This window comes from Pocillopora verrucosa, chromosome 11 (assembly GCF_036669915.1).
Source record: "Pocillopora verrucosa isolate sample1 chromosome 11, ASM3666991v2, whole genome shotgun sequence".
Taxonomy (NCBI): domain Eukaryota; kingdom Metazoa; phylum Cnidaria; class Anthozoa; order Scleractinia; family Pocilloporidae; genus Pocillopora; species Pocillopora verrucosa.
In genome coordinates, this window is record NC_089322.1 from 8188032 (window position 1) to 8208219 (window position 20188).

The window sequence follows — 20188 nt, forward strand, 5'->3', positions numbered from 1 at the left end:
TGATATTTGTTATAAAAAGTGGCCGTTGTCGGTTCAATTTAACGGCCACCGATTTCTCGGCAGGTGCAGCACTAACATTACGCCACAACGTGGGTCTTATTTCCGACACAATGTTTTTCTTTATTTCTTCACCTGCTTTCTTTAAATGCCTTGAAATACCTGAGTGTTATTTTTGTTGCATTTTTGTTACTATCTTCATCTGTTTTCTGTAATTGCACTTTTTAAGATAAATACGAATTGCGGTATTATTGAACATACTGAAAATTCAAGTGAATTGCCATTTGCCTTCGGCTACGTATGACTCATGTGGTCAATCGGTAAAACTGTCTTCATGCAGTTAATGCAGTTTTCAATATTCGGTGTCTATTTCTCATCCTTCCTGATCACGCCCAGCTTAAAAAAAAAAAATTCCCCGTTAAACTCGTAGGCGTGCAAAGTACGTTGAATATCAGGGGAAAACACGTCAATAAAGATGCAAATTAAGCTTAGTTTCTCAACATGATGTTAATTCTCCGAAATATATCCTGGATTTTACCCGGGATACAAGTTGTTCATACAGACAGAGCCGAAAACATGTGTTATCCTAAAGAATAATAGTATAAATATCCTCGCCGACTGACGTTTCGTGGGAATAAAAGCTTGCAAAACAGTTTTAATTTTCCGGATTGTGTATTCGTGAAGTAAGCTCATTAACCAAGAGTTATTCGTTCATTTTTTCCTGCCCTTGGGCTCTGCAAATTTCTGCTCACGTTGTAAAAGCGTCATAGGCGAACCTCGAAAAAAATTTAACACTTAAAGACCAATTCTTACGGCATGCTGGTACCAAACCCTTTCATTCTGTTTCCCAGCACCGGAATTGTACAAAAATTTCTGCATTTTTCTCGAGAGAAATATATTACCTGAAGTTATGAGAAATAATGAGGATTAATTTACCAAAATTCAATTTCTCGAGGATATGTAATAATCGGTATCCTAAATCAGCAAATCAAAACGAGAACCTTTCTCCTAATCCTGCGTCAGGCATTATTGCGATTATATATAATTCGTCTCTTAAGTGAATATCACAACAAACAATATGAGTAAAATTTAATATGGGGCCACTCTCAATATTCAAAAGGATTTCAGAAAGCGGATGACTGGAGGCGCTGCTTGAGTAATGTTCCTGGTACGCTTCAAATGGTTCTTGCTGAGATTAGTAGATCAACGTTTTCCTAAATTATTCCGTAATATTTGACAAACTATCAGTACAAATTAGACAACGATTGTTGTTATTTTAAATTCTCTTGGGATAAAAGCTTCTTAAAGCAGCTGCAAAAAAAATAGGTTTATGCAAATCCAATCCACGCAATACCGTTTAAGGAGTGAAAATGAAGAAAAGTGCAATAAACATTGTCAAGTCTTTATCAAGAAAATCTTTATTAATTTTGTTTTACGCTATCAAAGGATCTCTCACAGCGTACGCTTTCAAATTTTCATTTGTGTTCAGTGTTCCGTAGAAAATGTGTGACGTAGTTTCTTCTAAAAATAAATAGTGGTATTGCCCTTTAGGTCAATATCACGAAGTCAACTACATATATGGGAGAAAGATAAACTAACAGAGCAGCAACTGGTCAAAATATTGACGTTTGAAGGCGCGCAAGCGGAAGTCAGTTACAAAGTTGGTTCGGGCCTTTTGTGCTGAAGGAAAGTATAAAACCGAAAGACATTAGTACTTTCGAGACAGATCCCAGAAGTTCGAACCATCGTACAGGTGAATAGCGGAATTTATTCAGACCAGCGCACAGACGAGGGCTCAAATTCCGGCGAACGCAAACATGATGATGGCAGCTTACCTGGGGAGGAGGGCTAAACTTGGCCGATCACAAGAAGACCAAGAAAATTTACCAGGCACATCAGAAATCATCAAAGCACTGTCCGAGCAACAACTTACGAATCCCGGTGAGGGGAAAGTGCTATATATTCAAGGAATAAAGAACAATTGGAACTGGAGACCCATGTGTTATGCAAGCCAGAATTTCAGGGCATATTACACTCTGCAGCTCTTTAACGCTCGAGTTAGCTTAACAAAAAAGGCTATCGAGAAAGCAATTGAACAAGAGTATGTCCCTCAACGTTTCTTCAAGAGTGTAAAGACTGTGTTGAGCCTGGGCTGTGGGCCTGGTTCCGATCTCAACGGGTTTAAAACCTTCCTTAGCGAGGCTTTTCCGTTCAGCTCGAGAGGGAAGAAGTCACCACAGTTCATTGGCTACGACAGAGAGCTGGGCTGGATGCACTATGTTCAAAGCTTGGGGTTTGAATTTGAAAGCGTGGAAATAAACAAAACACTTATCAACGACATGAACAAAGTTGACGTGATGTTAATATCGTACAGCGCTAAGGAACTATTTCGTGATTTCAACCGCGAGAAAAACGATGAAACATTCTGGAAGGCAATATCTAAGAAAGCGAAATTTGTACTGGTTATTGATGACGAAAAATGTTCGTATGATGATTTGCCGACGGATGACGAAGACTACGAGTACTTTACCTGGGATAATGAGCAGGGAGAGACTGAGGCTGTTATTTACTGTCACTTTACAGCAGAGGGTTAAAAACGTTCAATAATGAAAACAAAAAACTGGAAATTTCGATTGCAAGCAATATGACAATCATAGAATCGTAGAGTCGATAAGGATACGCTATATGTTTTTGTGTCTCAATATTTCTCCATATTGTAAATTCATGACTTTATTTATAAAGAATATGAATTGAGATTACAACACGTTTATTATCGAATTATATATTAAAAAACATAAATTGAAATTATAAATCACTCTAATTAACGGTTACCTAGGATATACACCGATAATAGTATCTATTGTTAATCAAGTGGCCTACAACTTTATCGGTGTGAAAATGATGTTATAGAACATCTAAAAATTTTGAAGTATTTTTATTCATCTTATACCCTTAAGTAAATTCCTGCTCTGGTTTACGTGCTATGCCAGAATGAATTCTTTCTAGAAGGCTAGTGTGTACTGGTCGACAACCAGTTCATAAGATGAAAAAAGGCCGAATTGAATTGCTTAAATTTCGTGTTCTGAGGCTAAATGTTTACACTTCTAAATAACTTTGACACTATTATGTCGCTTGATATGATCTCATAGATTTTATCGTACTTAAATATATAACTTTTGGTATACAAGAGGCACACACTATGCTTTAAAAAATGTGTATGATCATAAGCATTATGATAATTAAAATATGCGTTTACTGACACGAGCCCTTATGTATGCTCTTCAATTTGATCATCAGTTCCGTTGGAAGTTGTCTAGGATCAATATTAAACACTTACTGTTTAAGCCTTGATGCCAATTAACGTATATTTCCATCGCAAGCGGTCAGTTGTAAAACTAAAATTAAGAGGACTCAGAACTCTTGTTTTGAGCAAATGATCTGCGCAGGGAACCTTTATCAAAATCGATCGGACCCCAATTCTAGCACAACAGCACGTAGAAGAGAGCAATCAGCTGCTATTGAACCCAACTAGATCAAAATCTTAAGTTATTCACGTAATAGTAACATTTAAAATTACCTGAGTGTGAAGATGTAATTTTCTTCTATTTGAATCGTTACTAAGCTTCTCAAAAAGTCTGAACAACTTTCAGTTTCCCCGAAATTTCTAAGGCAATTTTTTCCGAGTAAAACTCATATCGAGAAAATGATTCTCACTTCATGTGACTCAATGTTATTTATGTCTGAAAAGACCGGCGGAAGCGAACCGCAACCCGCTCCATGCCGCACTACTGTTTTGCCGCGGCAAAAAATGGTGAAAAATAGAAAAACTGTCCTTAATTTTCCAACAGTCTAGACCATCATCACGTCATCCTTACTTATAACGGCCCAAAATGTGTACGTGTTATTCGTCTTTGTGCTAATGACACAGACAAACGGTTTTCAAAACTAAAAAATATTGCAGACTTTTTTCTATACGCTTTAGAAAATGCTACTCGTGGGTGTGACTAATATTGTTTGAGTAAGTGTTTGAACTTCTTTAAACCATGCATAAAAAGATGTAGCCGCAGACCATAGAGCTTAGATTAAATGCCCGTTAAAATAATTCACTACCAGCCCTGAGGCAGATCCTCTGATGCAGAAGCCTTCTGGTAACTCTTTACACCCTAACATCAGTATGCATATCCTCCATACGGTTCTTGCTACATTATCTTAGGTGCTGATGAGGAAAATTTTTATAATGATCAAAGCCTATTAAGTTGGTGATCATTTCCTTTTCATCAAGTGACCTTAATTTGTGATTTGAGGGTGATATTGTACAGAGAAATGAGATGCTGGCCATTCTTAGGGGCCTTAACAGTCAACAATTAAAAGCTCCAAGAAAACTCAAATACAATAACTTTATGCAGAATTTTTCAAAACTTTATTACAACATGTGTGTCAATCAACGTTAATACAAATTCAGTTCCCTTATAATTGCAGAGCATATGCTGTCATATGGTATTGTAACAAGCCTCATCACATAAAACCCTGCAGGTAACAGGCATTGGTTCCAACTGTACTGTGAACCACAATTCAGTCACCAAAGGTACAACTCAAAGACTAGTTCATCTCATGGTAACCCTTAAAATCACAGATGTGATTAACATATAAACTCTAACCAATACGTTATTCAGCAAAAAGGTAATGAGGAAACTCAAACCTATCAGGTAGATATATATTTTACAAAGACACATTTAGCAGCTAGAGATGGGGGATTGACAATCAAATCTTAGGAGTGAAAGGGTTACTTACTAAACATTCTTTTTTTTATTAGTTCATGTCATATTTCCCTCTTATAATTTTATATTGGACTCCAGGACAGTCCTGAACTCTGCCTCCCTCAAACAATACCACTGCATGTTCCTGTAACACTGCTCCTTCGCCTGGTATATAGGCTGTGATTACTTTTCCATTACTCAATTTTACCAAAGCACACTTCCGGTTGCCAGAGTTTGGTTTCTTAGGTTTTCTTACGAAGACTCTGATACAGACACCTTTCCTTTGAGGACCCAAAAGGATTCGCTTTGATTTTGGAATATGTTTCTTTGGCATATCTGCCTTGGTTCTTACTTTTTTCCAACGGTATTGGTTAACTGTTGCAAAAAGTCTTGTGCTGTTCAACACAAGGTCAGGATAAGGCTTATTTCTTATGGCTGAGAACACAATTGTTGACTGCCTTGCTAGACTTGGTTCTTGCCACAAAATAGGAACAGTTAGAGAACTGTGACCATGGAATAATTGCTTCTGTTGCACTGAGTATCCTGGATTTTGAACTTTGTAAATAGGATGTTGCTGTAAGGCTTTGGTGGAAGATGGAATGATACCTATGAAAGACAAAACCACACAGTTAGTTGTTATGTAACTTAACTTGGCCTTGGGGAAACCTAATTGACCCTTTCACTTCCAAGATGGGATTGTCAATTCCCCCCTCTAGCTTCTAAACATTTTCTTATAAATTAGTTATGAGAATTTGGTGTTAGATCAAGAAAAAAACTTCTACCTGATAAGTTTGGGTATTCTCATTGCCTGTTTGCTGGATCATGTATGAATATAATGGGGAGAAGTTTCATATCAATCACTTGTGGGAATTAAAGGGTTAAAGGGAAAAAAAATGTTTATTCTATGCACAATCTGGTTAGGATTCATCTCTTAGAGTTGGAATAGTGAAATTGATTGCAGTGATGACCTTGGTGCTCACCTAGGAAGAAGAGCGAATCATTGTGGATGATTGGATTACCAATTCCATTGAAAGATAAATAAAGGGGTAGTTTTAAAGTCATAAATAGTTATAATAAAAGGGAAAAATGGAGGGAGTGGGGAGGGGAGTTAAGGTTCAGGGCGTTCCCCCGGATCCATATCAACTCCCAGGAGGCGTTTAAGTACAGCTCGACTTCTCGAGGGGGATTCCATGGGGCAGAGATAATTATGGGACACTGAAGCTCACCTGCTACGCTTCCATTTGTAAACTTTCTCGCTGAAGACATCGACAAACCGTTTTGGGGAATTTTCTTACAAGAGATAAAATAATGTACAGTGCTTGTAAGTACAAGTTTACAGCTGCGCACGATTTAGATTACGAAGCTGTCTATTGGCAACTTCAAACTCTGAGCAAAAATCTATTCCACACATGTGATGTTAGAACTACAGCCGCAAAAGAAATCAATTTCAAGAAAAGATCGACGATAAATTTACAAAAAAATACTCAAAAATACCACCAAAATTATTTAAATATAAGTAATATCTTACATTTAGGCCCAAAGAAGCTCGAAAAACTCCACACAAAGAACGCAGATTTCGACCGCAGACAACCGCCATTTTGGTAACTAATCTGCTGAGTAAAATTACAGCTGGCTCAGTTCTCCCATGAAGATACTCGGGCGTGCATGCAACTGCGCAATCATCGAAGTACGCCAAAATGGCGGCTTCAGTAGCCGTTGAAACTCGTGTGTTAACATACACGATCCACAAATGTTCCAGCTATTCTGCAAACTATTTGCCCACGTAAGACCTCATCAAGGCTTCTTTTTATCATTTGGTGGAATTTCGCGAAGGTGACATCGGCTAATTTTGGAAATTTTTAAATTTTATTCAGGAATATTTTGGAGGACAAACCGAATGACCAGTCTTCGAGATGGTCTTCCGATAGCAACTACCCTCCGCAGGTAAGAATTAAATGGCGATCGTCACGTGGATAAGCTTACAAATCATTAACAGGGTCGTGTATCTGTGATAAATACTCGCGATTTAAACAACATGATTAATTCAAATCATAATATAAAATAATCACTAGGCAAGTGTCTAGCCGATGTCTGTATCTGCAATGATTAGTAAGGAGCAGCTTGTTAATTACAAATTGGAAGATGCTAGGATGATTTGCTCTGATAGTTTTGTCTTGAGTACCATCTACACTTAACCTTGGTTTTGATGTATACCTTATATCAGGTTATAAATGCACAGAAAAAATTGGGGGTGTATCACAGCTGATTTTTTTGTCCTCAGTGAGTGGACAAAAGTATGGAGAGTTTGCTCTTTGTAAAGGATAGAAATCCAGTATTATGACATTAGGCATTGATATTAGTTTTCAATATAACTCATGGTCTTGTGCATGCCACACCTAAGTTTTCCAAAGTTTATTATAAAATAGAAACTCAGATCAAAGATGGAGACCCTGAATGTTTTTTTCTTTGTCCCACACTTGTGGCAAGATGAAAAACATCTTTCTCTATTTTTTTACCAAGCTTAAAACTTACCATCTTCTTATTCTATTTGCCAAACATGATGCTATTGACATTGCTGATCTAAAAAGTATGCAGAGCGTGTGTCATATATGATCTTTGTAGTGGATCTTGCTCACCATAGAGCATCGGAGCACAGAACCTAAATGTCTGAGGTGTGATTGACCTCATGGGGACTCAAAATTTTTTTCCTTTGTTCCCTGCTCGTGACAAAACAAGGAACATCTTTCTCGCACGAAAGATCTTTATCATTTGTTTAAACCCCAGCATCAGTATCCGCATTCTTTATACTCTTCTCTATACCTTTTATTTGGTATTGACAAGAAGAATATGTTTAACAGTTGTAAGGTGGTGATCATTTTCTTTATTCTCATGGTCTCAATAAATGACTTCGCAGTAATCAAGTATAGAGAAATCAGGTGTTGGTCACCGTTAGGGTTGAAAGAATTGAGAGAATTGTATACAGCTATTTCAATTTACGTTGTCGGATCAGAGCTTCAAGGGTACGGGACAAGACCGAAAGGCGGTATGGGTAGATTAGAATTAATTTTAGGCTTTTGGGGTTGTCGGCACGAGATGGACATGGACATCGGAGATCTTCCCTGTATGGACGAGGCATTGTTAATTTTGCTGATAATTATTCATTAAGATCCCATATTCCCCTTCCGTCTTGTCTTGTAGGCTTGAGGCTTTGATCCGACAACGTAAATTGAAATAGCTGTATGTAAACAACAGCAGTTAGCTTTAATTTTATCGTTTGTTTATCTGTTTGTTTGTTTTCTTCTGCGAAAGCTTTTACCTTTTTTATTTTTAGTTTCTTATACTGAAATTGGAGAAGCCAGCTATTGTTATGACTATCACATTTGGAAAGTATGAGAAGACCCATGTATGCAATCTTAGGAAGTTTAAGATTTATGGTGGACTGAATGATGAACACATGACTGAGTTGTTGCAAAGGTAACTGGTTTCACAGTGTCTCTGGATCCTGATAAATTATTGCAGGGACCCTTTTGATTTCCAGTAAGACTGGCTGAATATTGTGGAAGTGTTTAAAAATAATCAAATTTTATTGATACAGGATTTGATTTCTCTACTATTTTATATTTTTATCCACAAGTATAATCACAGTGTTACTGTAGCCCTCTACACCCTTACATACATATGTATATTCTCCATGCTGTTTTATATACATATCTTAAGATGCTGACAGGGAGAATTTGTTTAATAATCAAGGACTTCCTTACATGTAGTTGGTGATCGTTTCCTTTATTCTTATAACCTTACTGTTTGATTCAGGACTGACATTCTAGGGAGAAATTAGATGCTAGTCATTTTTAGGGGTTGAAGGATTACCTCATCAGGGCATGAAGATGCATCCAATACAGGCGCCAATGCGACTAAATTTTTCACTTTGGCGACCAAATCCTGAAAATTAGTTGCCAAACTGGCAACTAGAATGTTTCATCATAACCTTACTAAGAGATCTAGTGAATTAAAAAGATTTGCAAAGACAAATCCACGGCAAACTTCCTCGTTAAGTTTGTTTCCAAAATGCAGCACATGCATCTCGATCAATAACTAGACGCCATCTTTGATTTAGGTGAGCTTAAACGTTGCATATCATCCATCCTAGTGTCCATTTTGTAGCACGTTAAAGATCTTTACCCCTACTTAATTTCTGAAACAATGACAGCATAAAAAAGAGGTTTTGTTTGTCTTTGAAAATGGTGACCAACTTTTCTTGAATTGGCTACCACTTTGAAGAATTTAGGAGCCAAGTGGCTGTCAGAAACAAAATTAATTTCAGGCCCTGCTCATGAGTGTAGAAGGTTAACTACTTGTTGAAACAGAATGTCAATAGAGCCTTTTCTGAGATACTGTTTGTTTTTTTTCGCAGCGGATTAAGAAATGATCACATAAAAGAGGCATTTGAGCTTCAGCATGAACTGGATGGCAAAATGTTCCCTTGTCAATTTATAAAGATTGGTGAGTTCCTACAATCTACCTCTTAATTCAATGTAGTGATCATTGTTCCTTATTTTTGTTTTTAATTAATTGCCAAATACCTTAAATTTTATTTGTGAACATTCTCCTAAAAATCAATTTAAATTAGATGACCAAAATATATGGAATTAAAAAATGCTCTTAATTTAGTTTTGAAATTTAACCAGCTGATACCAATGCCATGAAAACTGAGAAATTTTCAGGGGAAAAAAGCTGTAAAGAAGCCCTCTGAGAGTGCAGTCAAACAGAGTTCACTGGTTTTCTTTCCAACTATTTTCAGTTCCAATCATGTCATGGGGACCCAGTTTTAACTTCAGTATTTGGTTTGTGGAGCTTTCGGGAGTAGATGATCCAGAGATTGTTCAGCCAAGTCTTACATGGTTTAATACTGTAAGTGGTACTTCTTGATCATTTGTTGATTTATGTGTATGGTGAATCCCAGCTTAGATGCTTCCTGAGTCACTCTATAGCTCTAAGACAATGCAGTACCAGGGTTTCTATGGGTCCTGGAAAACCTGAAAAGTGCTGGAATTTTATTTTGACTTTTTCCAGGACTGGAAAGTCCTGGAAATCTGCTTAAATCAAACAATAAAGTTTTGAAAATTTGCATTGTAAGAAATGTGCATAGGCTGTAAGGAGAATTGATTTTGAAATCTTGGGAATGAGACAGTTTAAGGTGAAATTTTTATGTCTTGGAAAAATCAGTCTTGGGCCTGGAAGGTCCTGGAACAGTCCTTGTTTTTTATGTGTTCCATGATGTTTTAACCCCTTCACTCCCAAGATTTCTTTAGTAGTTCCCCTTACTGTCTGCATACAATTCTTATGAGGTTGGTTTGGAGAATTTGGTATGAGATCAAGACAGTTTTTGTTATTCTCATCACTTGTCTGCTTGATATTGTGTTGATATCGGAAGAAGAAATTCTGTCTTAGTCTGACTCATGGAGGTTAAAGGTTAAGGCTTTTTGGGATCTGTGGCACTCTGACTCCTAAAAAGGATTGTAGTCAGAGACAATGGCAGAGTGATATTTCGTTCATCTTAACACAAGACATCATCGGGGTAATCTGGAAATGACTTCCATTCAGATTGTTGAACCTAACTTGTAATCATCCACAGCAGCCCATTTCAGGACTTCTCTTACTTTGTCTTAATTCCGGTCTTTTGATTTTTGTTAATTAATTTTGTTTCTGACTGTCATCTTGCAGTATCGTGAAAGAGAAGCCATACGTCTTTGCTTGAAACATTTTCGACAGCACAACTATGCAGAAGCTTTTGAATCCTTGCAGAAAAGAACAAAAATCAATCTTGAGCACCCCATGCTGACAGAACTCCATCAGAAACTGGTAACAATCCTGTCATGAGTTTATCTTCAATTGTTATTGTTTGGTGCTGTGCGCATGGTGTAAACAGATTGATTTAACTCTTAAGATGGCAATTTAATTTAATTTAATTTAAATAAATGTCTATGTCCATGATGATATATTTTGCATTTAACTGTTACTTGTAAATTGAAATTGCAATTTATTTTGTTTTTGTTGTATAATTTTTTACCAGGTGATAGATAATGACTTCGATGGATGTGAGAAAATCATAGAACAAGCTTCAAATGGTAATTTTCTATTTGATTTTCTGTAATATGAGATTTTAGTAGAGGTGGTAGTTGCATAGTAATGTTGATTCAGCTGCATGTGAACCAAAATTAACTTTCAAGTTTAGAGGCAGATTTTTTGTTTTATTTGATGTCATGTTTCATGTGCTGACATGCACTTGTAATGGTTACTGTCTGTTCTTTGTACCCTTTTTAGCCATTTTCAGAGCACAGTCAAACCACTCTACATTAGATTAACTTTTTTAAATGTGTAATCCCCATGAGTGACCAAAACAGAATTTCTCCTTACAATGTCAATACAATATCAATCAGATAAGTGATGAGAACACAGAAAAATATCAATTTGGGGATAATTGGTTGATCCAATACTAAATTCTCTGAACTAACATGATAAGAATTGTGTGGTTGACAGTAAGGAGAATTACAAATTTGATCTGGGAGTTAAAGGGTTAAAGTAAGCTTTAATTTGTGTGTATTGTTTGTTCTCTAGATGCTATTTTTAGTCATTATATCAGTCAGCAAGATTACAAACCCAAGTGGAAAGCGATAATTCCTCTTGCTGCTCAAAGTAAGTTATTGAGGGGATGACATTAAGGTATAAGAGTCATTAAGCTGTGCAATTACTCATTTAGAACACCATTTAAAAGTAAAATTAATGTACTGATTAGAATCCTTCTTATGAAAGACTGTAAGATTTTATAAACAAGGTCACCTTGTGAATCACATTCATTTTCAAGATTATTAACATATGAATTCAGTTTTTAATGTTGTATCACTTAAGAAGTTAAGTAGCAGAATAGTGTAAAAGGCTGGGGAAAATTCTCAACATCTGAGTTAAAAATAATGTGGTCATCAAAATTTGACTGGATTAGTAATTCTGTGGCTGGAGAATTCTCTGATCTTTAACCTGTTACACCCCAACATCAGTTTGCATATTCTCCATTCTGTTCTCTTACATTAATTTCTTAAGGTACTGACAAGGAGACTTTTTTTAACAATCATGACTCCTTTACTTGATGATCAATTCCTTCATTCCCATGACCTGAATATGTGAATCAGAGCTGATCTTGTTAGGAGAAATTAGATACTTGTCAGTGTGAAGAGAACACAGCAGAGTCTCAGAGAAGAAATGCACCTGGTGTTTCGTACATTCTATCTGTAAATAGCATGTTTATAAACTATGCAATTCTTCACAAAATGCATAGAATATTGGAAGGAATTTTTTCTTTAGGAGGACTGTAGTTGCTTCCAACAATCAAATTGAAATTGAGCAGTAAAAACTGTATGTTACATTAGTAACACCAATGTTCATTGTCATGTTCTGACCGCAGATGATGATAGCAGTAGTTCACGGCCGGGTATGAGAGGTGGGCATCAGATGTCAATTGACATGGAATCTCAGGTGATCTACCTGCTTGGCGGCTGGGATGGGATGGTGGACCTGGCTGATTTCTGGTCATTTACTGTGGAATCTTCTCAATGGACATGTCTGTCACGTGATACAGAGCAGGAAGGTGGACCATGTGCCAGGTCTTGTCACAAGATGTGTCTGGATGGCAAGAGAAAGTTGCTATATACTTTGGGAAGATACTTAGACTCAGGAATGAGAAATGTAACACCACTTAAGGTAATGTACACTTAAATTGTGTGACAGAGAGAATTGGTGACCATTGAGTGACTTATAGTCAATGCAATTTGTTCAAATTTGACAGTTTGTAATAAAGAAATCATTTGAACCTCCATTCTGGTTTAAATGTGTCTGAATAATTGGTTATATTTCCTTTGAATTTTGACTGAGACAGCTTGATTAATGTTTTGGAATTATTCAGAGACAACTCTAATTAAGGGTATTGTTACAATACTGAAATACATTTGAGCACTAAATTACAGTATTTCATTTTATGTCATATTTTTTCATGACTCAGGGCTCTTAGCCAAACTTTTTTTAAGTTCCCATTTTTCGCTGTAAAATCACAACAAAGTTTCCAAAAATTAAATTATAATATTTTGAGAAATATTAATCTCATATTGTTTCAACCATAGACAAAAGTATTCTACATGATAATTTGAATTATCCAGGCATTTTGATTGGTTCTTAGATATGAACTATTGGAGGACAGATGCACAGATGATGTCATCACTAAAAACAACTTGCTCTGTTATTATATAAATTACAATTTGGTTCTTGCTCTATTTTGTCGTCATATGTGATCTATTACTGAATAGATGCACAGCATCAATAATTCTATTTATTTAACAGACTTCTGATCGCTAGTTTTGTTTCTTTTTATTTTACCAGAGTGATTTTTATGTTTATGACATAACCAGAAATCAATGGACGCTTATCAGTGCAGACACAGCATCTGAAGGAGGGCCACCTCTTATTTTTGACCATCAGGTCTGTGTTATACTGGATTTTTTATTCTTGGATATTTGTGACCCTCCACGGGAAAACGGGCACTAACGCTTTTCCGTTAAACGGTCTCGAAAAACGGTTGTAAACGGATAGTAAACGGTTAACTCGAGCGTTTAAACGGATGCCATAACCGCTTAAACGGATGGCAAAAAATTTAAACGGTTGACCAAAGTCCAAAAACGGATAGCTTAGGCCTTCAAACGGTTGACCAAAAATAAAAACGGATAGCACGAAACGTTAAACGGTTGACCAAAGTTCAAAAACGGATGGCTCACACTGTTGTCTGTCACACTATAACATCAGTATGCATATTCACCTAACTGTTTCATACAATTTCTAAGGTGCTGAAGAGGAGAATTTGTTTAACAATCAAGAGCTTCTTTACTTGGTGATCATTTCCTTTATTATCATGACCTTTATGCTTGATTCAGGGGTGATATTGTGAGGAAAAATTTGATGCTAGCTACACTTGGTGGTCTAATGGTTAATTCTTCTGTTAGCAGGAAAAAAAAGAATGTTTGTTAAAATGAAATTTTTCTGTAATTTGCATCATTAGAGTCTTTTTGTCAAATTTTTTCATACAGCATGGAATCTTTTTCCCTGCTCCATGATATGCAACGACCTATAACCTTTTGTTGTTTCATTTTGCAGATGTGTATTGATGTTGAAAAAAGCACAATTTATGTGTTTGGTGGTCGTGTACTCACAAGGTAGGAAAAAAAGGAGAAGAAATCATTATATATTAAGAGGTTTATTGTAGAAAAGGCTGAACGGATTTGTTTGTTCTTCCTTCACATTTTTATCCGCAGAGCTAAAAGTAGTAGTTTCTTTTTTAGCTCAAGTGGAGACGAGAGAGCACAGGAAACCCTATTTAGCGGACTGTACTCGTACAACTGTCAAACAAATACCTGGAATAAACTCAAGTAAGCTGGAGTTTGAAAATGTTTTTAGAATTAGCCAGTTCCTGGCATTCAGTTTGGAAAACGGACTGAAACAGTAGATGACGGAAAAGCGGCGGAAGTTTGGGTCGACTTGCGTAGAAGACTTAACGCGAGCCGAACCAAACCTCTCTTGTCTTTTCACTCCGCCGCTCTCATAGCGCTCTTTAATATTGTGCTTCAATTTACTAACTGAACGCCTGAAACAGGCGATGATAAGATAGGGATAATAACACTGCATACTGTGAAATTCTGTTACTTGGGAAGTTGCTCAACAAATTCGTTTTATCGTATCGATACAACATGCAAATGTGACGCTTCAGAGATCTCACATTTTAATGGTGCAATTTTGACTTAAACAGTAGCTGGACTGATTTTGTCTCTGTTGTTTTTTGTAGGGACGACTGTCCTGAGCTGCGATCAAGGATAGGACACTCAATGTTATTTCATCCAGTAAGTCAGGAAAGACAATCGTGTAACTTTCAAATATTTAATTATGAATATCATTGTCCTTAGAAAAGCACTCTCAAGGAAAGAGTGAGGTAAACTTTATTTAGCTGTGCATTGTTCTCCTTTTCAGGCAGTAACCGGTAACATTTACCACCTGTAGTGCCTCTTATTACCGTTTAAAATTGCTTGGAATTCTTTAAAATTCAACGGGTAAAAATATTGCTTTACCGCTTTGAAAATTTATTTTACTTGTCATGCTTAAAATAAGGGAGAACACTGGCCGTGGTGGCCTATTCAGCTGCATGGCTGTTATCCAGAGGGGCCCTGGTACCAAGCATGACGGGGTGTTATCCATGGAAACCCCTAAATAGGCACTATTTTTTAAGCAAAGTTGACCTACATGGCCCTTGCACTGAAAGAAATATAACAAAACCTTAATTTATTGTAGCTGGGAGAATGAGCTATCAAACTGTAATGTCCACTTGTTTAACCACTTGTTTAATTAAGCGCTTGGCGAATAACGCTCACCAACGAATTTCTTAATGTTAGTTTCTCTTTTTTTCCAACTCTTCTTCACGCAGGAGAAAAGACTTCTATATATTTTCGCTGGACAAAGAGGACGAGAATTTTTAAGGTACTATATGCAGTGATGTTGAAGTGAATCTCATCTGATGACCAAATTACTTAAAGCATGCAAAACTTTTTTCATTTTGAGTAATGCTAGGACCTTTTTTCCTATCCTTCAGTGACTTTATAACGTACAATGTGGACACCCTTGAAATATCATTTATATACGATGGAAGCAAAAAAGAATCGGATCAAGGTATATCTACAATCACTGCATTTCTTTTTTACAATTACTATAGTAGCCGTTGTTAATTTAATGATATTTATGAGTTTTGTTAAAGTATCCTTCTGTTTCTTTATTTACAGTTCCTGCAGCAGGTTTTACTCAGAGAGCAACAATTGATCCTGGACTTAACGAAATTCACGTATTATCTGTAAGTAGATCTCTCTTGAGCCTGCAGTTCTTTACGTAACCGTCTCTCTTGTTACGTAAAAGTTGAGAGCGGGAAAGCATGAGTCTGCAAGGGGCTTGGCACTTATTAGTGCCAAACCCTTAGCAAACCTCTCCACAACTAAAAATGAAGGCTTGCTCCCAGTGTACAGTGCAACAGGATGTAGTTGATAAACCATTACACATACGATCACGGTACGCGTCTGTAAAAATCCCATTCACGACAATGGTCCGAAAAGCGAAGTTAGAAGTTTACACTCGTACACGCACGCGCGTGACTGTATCAGTAGTGGTAAGCCCACAGTAATTACGGTCTGCAGTTTTCGTCGTAAGAGTAATGGCTACGATATTTTACAGATACATAACGCGAGCACATTCATCTGCGATGAAACAGAAAAATACGAAGCGCCAGGTCTTTGTGGCTACGTATAGCGTGCTGCACTATTTACGCTTCCCCTCCCCCCCCCTCCCTCCCCTTTCCTCTCCTCCCTCGTCAGTTTAAGCAAGTTATAAGGTTCGCAACAAAACCTTGTGTGTTTTTTTTTAGTTGCAACTGTACAGGAGCTTTTTGGAGCCCTTGTTTTTGTTTGCACGGTGGACTGGATGTTACATCAAGTTTGAAGAGCTGTAATTTGATGGGTTCGTTCATCTCTTTAGGGTCTCAGTAAGGACAAGGAAAAACGTGAAGAAACAGTCAGGAATTCTTTTTGGGTATACGATATGGAACGAAAGTCGTGGTAAGTATTTTAAAACGTGGAAAATTGACAATAAAACCACCCAAACGAGCTCCGACTTTTGACAGTTTGTCTGATTTTAGGTTCTGTTTCTTTTTTTTCGGACAGTGTCGTTTTATTTCGGGCAATTGTGTCCGGTTTCAGACAGACAGTTCGACTAATTTCAGACGCTTGGTGTCGATTTGGGACGCTTGCAGTTAATTTCGGATGTTTGCGTCTGATTTCGAACGGTTCCTTTTGATTTCTTAAGGTTCTGTCCGATTTCTGCTAATTCAACAGCTGTACACACAAAGTTAATCTGCAGTTTACAACTTATGGATCCTTCTAATTACTATTTTTCTGGTAGGTCTTGTGTTTACAAGAATGAGAACATGGGTCAGCAGTACTGGACCAAGATGCAGAATGTAGAGCCTTGCCCTCGGTTCGCACATCAGTTGGTGTATGATGATATTCATAAAGTACATTACCTTTTTGGAGGCAATCCTGGAAAATCCAGCATACCCAAGATGAGACTCGATGACTTCTGGTCGCTGAAGGTAATCAGACTTTGATTCAAAATTTTAACTGTCTATCTGTTTATTTCGTTTACTCTTAGTCTCCTTTGCGGCTGTTCTCTTGGATGTCACGCAACGCCCCCTCATCTTGCGCTACATCCCAGAGAATGACTGCCAAGGAAACTAGGTTACCCCTTAGCCTGATCCGGGTTTGTCACGTAGTGCCCCAGCGCATGTTACTTTGTGTGACATTATTTTACAATTTGGATGTGAGTTAGTTGTCAAATTTTTCTGTTGCAACCTGAGAGTAACAAACACTTTCAAACTTTTCAAGGGTTTCAAAATTCATTTACGGAACGGAATTGAATGCGCTGATTACGCTCGAGAACATGCAATTACCTTATCAAAATTTAGTTGCGTTGCGTGACCCAAAAAAAAGTGGTCAACTTGGTACGCGGCTATCAATGTTTAGCCTTGTTAATACTGTCCATTGATTTTATTTCCCGTTTATTTGTAGTTGTCAAGACCTTCAAGAGAACACTTATTAAGAAGATGTCGATACTTAATTCGTAAACAAAGGTACTGTTACCACTTATTGCTTTTCCCCTTTTTTTAACTGCCAATTTGTATCATTAATCCCGCATCCTTTTTATTTAACTGGTCGGCTTTACTTTTTCATCCTATCAACATGTATTGGACCCGCCCGACCCGAACGCGTAAAGCCACAAAAAATTCCTCCTTTACGACCCTCTTATTATTTGTTTTTCCTTCTCAGGTTTCAGGAGATGGCTGCTCGTGACCCTTACGAAGCTCTTCGTTATCTGCAGGTACTTATTAAATTTCTAAATTCCCCCTAACTTGCATCTTGCACAGATACTGGCGAATCTCTTCTCGTGAGAAGGAGTAAGGGTCTTGAGTGAAACAGAATGCTTCTCGAGAGAAACGTGACACGTCTCGTGAGGAGCTAGACAACCTTGCGTGAAAAATTTTACGTCTTGCGAGAAACCAAACGCACTACTTGAGATAAATTTACTTCTCGCAAAATGAAATGCATAACAAGCGAGAAACAGGGTGCGTCTCGCGAGAAACACGTGATTCAGAAAACACGTGCGCAATACGGAACATGCGCCTTGCAAGAGAAGAGGACACTACTCGCGAGAAACCGCCAAACGCACATTGAGTGAAGAGGACATTTCTTGTGAAAAGCAAGTCGCATCTCTCGAGAAACAGGGTGCGCTTCATAATAAACAAAAAGCGTCATGTGAGTAACAAGACACTTCAGGCAAAATTCAAGACGCACCCCGTGAGCAATCATAAATGTCTTGCGTGTACCAAAACGCGCTACGCGAGAGACGAGACTGGTTTACAAAAAGCCGGATTACGCTTCGCAAGAAACAAAACGACTGTGCTAAAGAGAAGACGAGTTTGGCATAATTCAAAACACGCCTCGCGAGAAACAAGTCGCGTTGTTCTACCCCGCCCAAAGCTCGATTGTCAACCGCTGTTCTGGAAATAAGCCCGCGCTCCTTGGGACTGGGCTTATCCCCGCCCCACACCTCCAAGAAGAATCTTACTCTCTCTTTCAAATTTGAGTCACACTCTGCTTTTTTCTCCCTAGCACGAGCTCTCGGAGACAGTCGCCCATGATGATCCGGACGAGAGTCAAGAGGTGATTAAAGCCATAAAATACTAAACGTTAAGGAGCTAAGTTACCCAGTGTTAGTTTTCCCTTCTCCACTCAGCCCCCGTTTCTTTTCTTTTTTTTTTTCTTTTCTTTTCTCTCTCTTTTTTTTTCCGAAACGAGCATAGTATGGTCGATCAGTGAACGATTACGAGCTTCTAACTAATTTACGCGTCAGAAGACTTAAGCGCACTGTAGGTTATCTGCAAGTGCTCTTGTGTTTCCCTGGACGAGAACTTAAAATTCCCTATTAATAGTAGATTTACAAATCGCTTAAATAAGGTATGTCGTGTTGAATGGTTGGAGTTGGTAAGCATTCCTTTCTTTTGTTTACAGTTTCGTCTTATTGCATCCAGTCTATTTTCTCAGTCAGTCTCCACACAAGATCGAATGGAAACTGACGCAGGTGAGTTATCTTTCATAGTTATGTTTCATAATTGATAATGTAAATTGGCCATCGTAAAGAGTTACTAAAGCTAACGTTTCGAGTGTTAGCCCTTTTTCAGAACGAAGTGCCTGTATGTCTGCTATCTGACTATTTGTTCGTGCGTTCCTCTTTGTGCTTATCTGCCATTGCCTGATGTTCTTTTTCTTCTCTTAAATCCTCAGACTCTCTATCGCCGCCATTAAATGACGGTTTTGCTGGAAGAACTCAGGTAGTTGTTACACAAACAAAGTGCACATTTCTACACGTGTTTCACGAATGATCTTTGATATGTAACCTGTATTGTGGGCGATATAATTACAATAGGTGTTCTAAACTTAGTCTATGGCAAGGGAGATAAAAAGTGAGTGTTAAATGCCGAGTGAACAGCAGAAACAGTGGAGGTTTCTCAGCCTTTTGCGCGGTCATTTTCGCTCTCACGCTGTACATTTCTTCCAAGATTAACTGAACAAGAAAAGTGGTAGCTGCTTTAAGCCAAGCATTAATTTTTTTTTGTTTCCTTGTTGCAGTTGTTTGATACATTGGTGTCTTTCTTCCCTGAACACATGACACAGCCAAAAGGAAATCTTGTAGATCTCATCACTTTCTAACATTTCGGAATATTCAGTGAATAAACAGCAATCAAGAACCACGGAATTGAAAAAAAACGATGAGTAATGAGCGGCCCTTTCAAAATAAGAAGCAAAAACTACTTTTAACATATCCGTGAACAGGATTGTTCTGCTACACAGACTATGGTTCTGAAACAAGTTAGAGACAGGTTACTGTTGATCACCTGGGAGGGTGGGTGGAAGGATTTTGATTGTATCTCTTAAAATCCTCCACCCCTCCCCCTCGGCCATTAATAATTACTTGTCCCTTAGGTTCAGGTCAACAATGCAAAGCTTGTATTTTGTAATTAGTGTGAAGTAAAACAAATTTTTTTCCAGGAGTTTTGAAAAGTTGTTTTCTTTATTACTACAGTACTTCGTCATACCGTTTTAGCGTGCAAGGGGTCGTCATATCAATCACTTCTCGAGCTGCAGTTGCAAATCATTCCTTTTAACACGGTCGCCTCTGATTCCCGGCCCCCTCCCACAGAACATATCATTTCTTGACCCCACGGCGATTAGCCCTACAACCCCTATTTG

At 37.7% G+C, this 20188-nt stretch overlaps 3 protein-coding genes across 3 annotated transcripts; 2 read left to right on the top strand and 1 right to left on the bottom strand.

The window, feature by feature from the left end:
* The first annotated feature begins 1613 nt into the window (after positions 1 to 1613).
* LOC131789827 (uncharacterized) lies at positions 1614 to 3253 on the top strand. Its single transcript, XM_059106999.2, has one exon. The coding sequence runs from the start codon at positions 1815 to 1817 to the stop codon at positions 2589 to 2591; it is 777 nt and encodes a 258-aa protein (XP_058962982.2). The 5' UTR covers positions 1614 to 1814; the 3' UTR covers positions 2592 to 3253.
* Positions 3254 to 4404: 1151 nt separating this feature from the next.
* Positions 4405 to 6362, bottom strand: LOC131789797 (uncharacterized). The gene is made up of 3 exons (XM_059106970.2): positions 6283 to 6362; positions 5981 to 6044; positions 4405 to 5360 (listed from the first exon to the last, which is right to left on the bottom strand). The coding sequence occupies exons 1-3, from the start codon at positions 6349 to 6351 to the stop codon at positions 4807 to 4809; spliced, it is 687 nt and encodes a 228-aa protein (XP_058962953.2). The 5' UTR covers positions 6352 to 6362; the 3' UTR covers positions 4405 to 4806.
* Positions 6363 to 6416: 54 nt separating this feature from the next.
* On the top strand, positions 6417 to 19989 carry LOC131789796 (muskelin-like). Its single transcript, XM_059106969.2, has 24 exons — positions 6417 to 6537; positions 6629 to 6698; positions 8086 to 8228; positions 9169 to 9257; positions 9556 to 9665; positions 10479 to 10616; positions 10828 to 10882; positions 11373 to 11450; positions 12214 to 12509; positions 13182 to 13280; positions 13950 to 14008; positions 14135 to 14221; positions 14635 to 14689; positions 15268 to 15320; positions 15433 to 15509; positions 15620 to 15687; positions 16362 to 16441; positions 16785 to 16974; positions 17450 to 17511; positions 17708 to 17759; positions 18551 to 18601; positions 18950 to 19019; positions 19223 to 19269; positions 19568 to 19989. The coding sequence occupies exons 1-24, from the start codon at positions 6452 to 6454 to the stop codon at positions 19646 to 19648; spliced, it is 2196 nt and encodes a 731-aa protein (XP_058962952.2). The 5' UTR covers positions 6417 to 6451; the 3' UTR covers positions 19649 to 19989.
* Positions 19990 to 20188: the final 199 nt, after the last annotated feature.